Source organism: Panthera tigris, chromosome B3, assembly GCF_018350195.1.
Source record: "Panthera tigris isolate Pti1 chromosome B3, P.tigris_Pti1_mat1.1, whole genome shotgun sequence".
In the NCBI taxonomy this organism is placed as follows: Eukaryota; Metazoa; Chordata; class Mammalia; order Carnivora; family Felidae; genus Panthera; species Panthera tigris.
The window spans coordinates 125,154,697-125,161,870 of NC_056665.1; the positions used below are offsets into that span (position 1 = coordinate 125,154,697).

General features: G+C 39.9%; 1 protein-coding gene across 1 annotated transcript in view; it reads right to left on the reverse strand.

Moving 5' to 3' along the window:
* Window positions 1–5,119, reverse strand: part of SEL1L (SEL1L adaptor subunit of ERAD E3 ubiquitin ligase) — a 52,587-nt gene extending 47,468 nt beyond the window's left edge. The window contains exon 1 of the mRNA XM_007094994.3: window positions 4,940–5,119. Within this exon, the coding sequence (XP_007095056.1) occupies window positions 4,940–5,009 (70 nt within the window). The 5' untranslated portion in view covers window positions 5,010–5,119. The remainder of the gene's footprint in view (window positions 1–4,939) is intronic.
* Between the last annotated feature and the right edge of the window lie 2,055 nt (window positions 5,120–7,174).

Sequence of the window (7,174 nt, forward strand, 5' to 3'; positions counted from 1 at the left end):
ATTAAGATCTCTTATTAAATAAACAATGAATCTAGACCCTGGTTACACCTTTCTTCCAAACTCCTATCTGCTGCTTTGGCTTTGTCCAATTATGTTAACCTTCCTTCTATTACTCCTTTTGTGCTTTCCTAGAACTTCTTTTCTGGCAACTTTCTTGGCATTCTTTTTTCTGATCTTATACAAACACATTCAACAACCCAGTGTCCATATGCATGTGTTTGATCTTTGTATTCCTGGCCAGTTTAAAAACAACTGCCACATGATCTCTAAGTTGCCTTCCTAGTCTTAAAATTACCTGATTTTATCCAGGAGTGAGCTTCAGTATTGCCTGCTCTGTAAGTTATATGGGAAATTAACCAGCAGACAAAATGCTATAAAACCATGTGCTTTTTACCAGGAAATTTGGTGTTCTGGTTGTCATTTATCTTTACTTCATATGGTTACACCCTAAATATTATTCATAACTTGCAACTCTTTCAAGCCTAACAAAAACATGCTTTGGGGTTTGTATTATCAAAGTAGTGAGCTAACTTTAAGAAGTATAAGCAACTCATTATGTACAAAATACACAACACTATTTCACAGTATTTCTCTTGAATATTTGAGAAAACTAGTCTACTACTGAGGTTTTGCCATATAAGAAAAGTGCTGTCAATTCACATACTTAAACCATAGCTACTTCCACATTAACTACTTTTAGACTGCCTTCCAAATATGTTTTTTTTCTGATGAGTGGGGAAGAGGAAGGTATAGCATGCATTAGTCCCATAGTGCCCATAACATTTAGGTAGTGATGCCAGTTAATGAACAATCATCCTTCATGCTAACTTCTTCACAAGTTTTACCCAAAGCCCAAGGTTTAACATACAGTTCAAATTCCATTCTCAGCAAATCTTGGATAAAGGAAAAAAAATCATCTTCATTATATATCAAAGTTGTATGTATGGGGGCATCTGGGTGGCTCAGTGGATTAAGCATCTGACTTTGGTTCAGGGCATGATCTCACGGTTTGCGGGTTCGAGCCCCACATCAGGCTCTGGGCTGACAAGTCAGAGCCTGGAGCCTGCTTTGGATTCTGTGTCTCCCTCTGTCTCTGCCCCTTCCCTGCTCATGCTCTGTCTCCTTCTCTCTCTCTCTCTCTCAAAAATAAACATTAAAAAAAAAAAAAGGTTGTATGTATGGATGTGTTTAATCACAAACATTAACTAATATATCAAGAGCAGTCATTAAATGCACAGATATATATAGTATATACCTACATACTGAAACTTTAGATGAGCTGGAACTCTTAAATTACTGATCACTAAATCATGAAATTTAGTACCTTCTCAACACAGGTCACATACGTAGCCAATAGGTATATAATACAGACACCTATAAATAAATTTTAAGATATGTACATTTGAGACACTACAAGCTATTAGACGTTTGACTGGCAAAATGTGTTTCTGAACTCCAAGAGACATGGAAACTTGTGACATCAGGGTTATTTCACGTGAATTGCATCATGCTTCTCTCTCTTCTCTCTTCAAACTAGGAATATATACTAAGGTTACTGGTAAATAAGAGAACTCTCTCTCATTTACTAAACTGGGAAAGACTACTCCAGATGGTAGTCTTAAGGCATAAGCTATTTTCTCTTTCAAACTGATATATCCATTCACATAACACTTTTATAGAAGTTGCTTATAATCTAGAAACTTCTCATATATAGCAGTCAGGTAACAATTAAAGACACTGAAGTTATGCATAAATAAAAAGAAAATAATAATGCTTTTATCAGAACACAGACATCAAGAAAAAAATGCAAAAGAATTCAACGAAGAGTTACACATTTCTCATTCAATAGCAACACATCCAAAACATAATGGTTTACATTACTTTAATAATTGTACACCTTCCTCTGAAAAAGACCAATTTTCATTATATCAGCTAACCAAACTGCAAAAAGTATCAGGGATATTCTTTCAGGGAAAAGTAATCATCACAGATTCATTTTCCAATTTGTTATGTAAACTAAACAGACTGATAGACCTTCAAACTCAGAAAGTATTAAGAGTTTGGCGAAAGACAGCAGACATCCTGTTCTCTGATTTGCCATAGATTCTGTGCAGATCCTACAATACCCCTGATTTTAATTACTCCCAAATCAAGGCCTGGAGAGCTAGCTTCAAAACCTGGCTTCATTACATGTTAATACATACATGGTTCAATACAGCAAGCTTCCTTAGCCTTTTTCTCAACGCATCAAGAGAGAGTAATACCACCTGCCCCGTTGACTCACAATGTTTTAAGGAACAAAAGAACAATGAAATTAAACATCCTCTGCAATCTCAAATTTACTCTTTGAGTATGATAATAGAACTATTATCTGAAACACTTAGCAGTGGATCTAATTTAAAAGATTCTGTAACACTGTTGGCATAAAGAAAAAAAAGTAAACTATCTCTTCCTGTTGAAAATAAGAAAATATGTATGTCTTTTTTTTTAATGTTTTTATTTTTGAGAGACAGAGTACAAGTAAGGGAGGGGCAGAGAGAGGGAGACACAGAATTCACAGCAGGTTCCGGGCCCTGAGCTGTCAACACAGAGCCTGACACGGGGCTTGAACCCACAAACAGTGAGATCATAACCTGAGAGGAAGTCAGACGCTTAACTCACTGAACCACCCAGGCAACCCAAGAAAACATGTATTTCTAAGTGAGAAAAATTATAGCATTTTTCATTATCAAGAGAATGAAGGAGAAAAGCCTTTTTAATGCCCTCCTTTATTTATTCACAGGAAAAAGAAAACATTGCTAATAAAAGTTTCGTATTTTTATATGCCTCTAAGACAAACTATGAAATAATAGCTACTAACAGTGACAGGATAGAGATTTCCTTTGTTGGCCGATTATATTCTAACTGGTAATAAATGCAACTTGCTCTAGGTAACCACTAATATTCAAACTTTAAGTCAACACAAATTATGACCCAACACTTGAGTTTTAAATAGGAGCAAATCTTTAAATCTAAACTAATAATGAGGTGGACTTCCTGTATGAATAAGCAATTTAATGAATAAAAAAGTCAACTAAAAAGCCATGTACTCAATTTCTAAAACTTTACCTCACACAAGTGTTTTACCATATTTGCACTTCATGTGAGTACAGTACTGCCTTTATTGTTTGTCAGCACGCACATCTATATGGTTTTAGTTGTGGCTAAACATGGATTTTGCCTCTGCCAGAGAAATGCTTTGGCAAGTTTAACTACAATGGAAATCTCTGCTTACACCAACACAGTCCAAAGATTTAACATTTCAGTCTTAATAAACTATTTTAACTACCCGAGAATCCCAACTGTTGCTTAAATGACTTCTTTAAGTATCATCTCCACTGACATGAAGCTCTAAGTACATGAAATAACTTAATGGAAGATGCAGGAAAATGTTTCTATGCTTTAATTTTCCTTAAATTGTGCAGACTGAACTCAGAGGAATATTTACCATGTTCCTTAAGTAGTTCTTATACTTTAGCGTGAAGAAATCACTTGTGAACTCTGTTAAACTACAGATGGCTGACCTGTTCCAGACCTAAAACTGCATGTTTAACAAACTCCTAAGAGGAATTCTGATGCAAGTGGTCTGAGGTCCATCAGTTACTCTATCCATTACACTCAACAGCTCCATTTCATACTTCTTTTGGTCAAATAAATGCAAGCAGGGCTTCAAGAGTTATGTAGAGTTTTTGAAGATTTGGATATGAATACAAACCATCACTAAAAGGGGATAAGGCAGACCTTAAAGGATGATGTTGGCAGTTAAGTAACTAGCATATGCTTGTTGCTTTTGAAATGGTATCTCAAACCACATTATGGATAGAATTTTAGGTTTAGACCTCTCATTTTAGAAACAGAATGACGTTATGGCATCGACTTACAACTAGGACAGATAATTTGGGGATTCAAATAACCATCTGGGAAATTTTCTGTTGGAAAAAAAAAAAGAGTTGACATTTATACCCTGCCTTGTTCCAAAAAAATTTAAAGCCGCAGAACAGCTGTCTTGTTAACTAAACTGATTAAAATTCAAAAGCTTTATTGTACTAATTGTTTCTTTACCAACAATTAGAAACACTGTTTCTTTATCAACATTTTCAAAATAGAAGTTTTCAGATGTAGGCATACTGAACTATTAAAAAATAAAAAACAAACCACAGTATAAATCAGCTAACTGGAAAATCAAGTCAAAGGCACATTTCTATATCTATCCAAAAAATGAAAACGAGTTGCTATACATTTTAAATCTATAGGGACCAAATTTTCTCAAAAATCATAGAGTTACTGTCAACAAACATGGGGGAACTCCAACACCGTGACAGAGGTAAACACCACTTCCTCAGGAATATTTCCTGAAAAGGGATAGAGAGTGGGCACAATTATATCAAAAGTCTTCATTTTTAAATAGACAGACAAGGGACCACCTCAGGTATTAAGCAAATCCGCCAAACCACTGTCAACATCCTGGTTTTGATGGCCCTTGCTCTGCTCAGTGATAGATCCAGGTGTGTCAATTACTTAACTTACAAATCTCAAGCACATAATCTGTATGAGAGTCGAGGAAGTTCCAAAAGGCTCAGGTACCTCTGTGGATCTAAGCCAGCTGTTGGGATTCATTTCCAGGGTCAATTCCTCATTCGCGAGGAGTTGCTTAAAGTTTGTTAAGTGAGGAGAGGTGTGGGCAGGGTGACCGCCCCTTCTTTCCCTCCCCTCTCTAGCTCCCTAAATACTCGCTCTAGTCCAGGCCAGCCAAAGTCCAAGGAAAGACAACGAGTGACAGGCTAGTGCGAGGTGTGACCAGAGAGTGCAGTCTCCAGCTTGAGCCCCCACGGCCCTGCCCCGGGATGGAGGCCGGGGGGCGGTGGCTCCCGGCCTCCAATCCGAGGGGGCGGATACTGACCCGAGGACGCCGAGGCCGAGCCCAGCAGCACCGCACAGAGCAGCAGCGTCAGCCCAACCCGGACTCGCATCCTGCTCTCGCGGCCGCTGCCACCCCCTGGAGCTGTCGCTTTCGCCTCTGCCACCACCAACTCAGCCACCGCCACCGCCTCACCGCTGCTCTTCCTGCTCTGGTCTCCTTCCTCCGCCCCTTCCCAGGCCTCCCTGCCCCAGTGCGCAGCCAATCCCCGCCCGCCGCCGCGGGCTCCGTGCCCAATCGTCGCAGTCTTCCCGCCCACCCTATTGCTCCGCCCCCGGGGTCATGCATTGACCAATCATTTTGCGAGGTTCCCACACGGGCTTTCCCGGTAGGACCACGGCCTCACCGACATGGCCCCAGCTAATTGGTAGATCCTGGGTTCAACCCTCCCGGAATCCGAGCGTGGGTCCAGGGCCGGGAAGAAAAGAAAGTCACCCAGGACTACAATTCCCACAATGCACTTCATGGGCTTCTCTCGACGTGTGCTCTTGGAAAACGTAGTCCATTGTGGGGCAAGATTTAAAAATGCAGGTAGGTGGCTGTCGAAGTTAAGAGGACTTACTTAAGTAACATCTGGGGCAGACATTAATTCAAGGCCACGAACTCACAGCCTCTGTGTGTGTGTGTGTGTGTGTGTGTGTGTGTGTGTGGTGCCAAAATATATATCAAGCAACACACATTGTAAGGGTAATAGTTTGCAATGTGTATTAAGCTCTTATTCCTCTTGGTTTTATTTAGAAATTTTGAATTGGACAAAGTGATATCAACACTGAGGAAAAATACAACAGCTAGACTGAGTTCGAAGTATTTTTTTGAACTTAGGTAAAACCGTGCCATATACACAGAAACCAGGATAGAACTCACTATCTGCCCTCCTTTCCCTGACAAAACAAACGGAAAGAAACCCCGTCCAGTGCAGATCATTCCAATGCTAGTATTTATTTTTAGGAGGACCACCAGATAATAATCATATGGAAGACGTGGCAACAGCCTTTGCAAAAACCCTTTCAAACACTTGTCCTTATCCCTCTCTTTTTGTAAGTGACACTATTCTCTTCGTTGACTAAGTTCAGGAGACTGGGTTGATGTATTTGGAGATAAATGTGATGATGATTGATTGCATTGCAGAAAAGGAAAGAGTCTTGTATGATAACTACCAACTTCAGGCATGCTCCCACTTGGGTCGTAGGGCAGTGGCTTGTTGTTCCTGCCCCTGCATCAAATTGTGTCATTTTGTTTTCCCTAGCATCCACCCACTCTCAACTCAGTCCTGGAACTGAGTTGAGCTCAGTTTGAGGTCAGGGTTCTGGTCAGGACACCGGCCACATATCTTAACACCTCCAGACATTTTCTTCTGTCTTCTTTGATAGAAAGTCCTCTTTTCCAGGACGAGGATAAAAAGTTAGCTGCTGGAAAACAACAAAAAACTAACTGCTGTTCCACATTCACATGGGAGGGGATGAAGGAAAAATATTGTCCTATTATTATTGTACTACTGCCTCCTTGGCACTCATCTCTGTTTCTGTCACTACAATGTTTCCTCAGAGTTCCTCTGATTTGAAATCATAGAGTAGGGGTGCCTGGGTGGCTCAGTTGGTTGGGTGGCCGACTTCAGCTCAGGTCATGATCTCACGGTTCGTGGGTTCAAGCCCCCTGTTGGGCTCTGTGCTGACAGCTCACAGCCTGGAGCCTGCTTTGATTCTGTGCCTCCCTCTCTCTCTCTGCCCCTTCCCTGTTTGCTCTCTGTCTCTCTCTCAAAAATAATAAACATTAAAAAAATTTTTTTAAATCATAGGGTAAAATCTGGTATATTTTCCTCCCTTTTTCATCTTATCGATCATTGCATCCTAATACTTTGAGCTATGTAATTACTCTTTTATGTGACTATTTTTCTCTTTGTCACTCAAAAGTTCCCTCCTGGGTCTCATATTCTGTTACCTGCATCGTGCACTTGAGTTCTAGCTATTTTCACCGTCATTCTCCCTTGACTCTTACCTAAGTCTCATACAGCCAGATTCATTTTCCTTTCAAAATTAAATTTCAATTCAATTAAAATTAAATTGAAATTCCTACTCGAAATTTTTCAATGACTGCCTTTGTCATAAAATCGAAAAAATATTAGAACTTCTCCTGAAAAAATAGGAACTGTGGTGACAGTTTTATTTTCTTGAGGAAGTACTGGGAAGACATTTCTGCTTTCTGCGGAAGCAGCAGCGA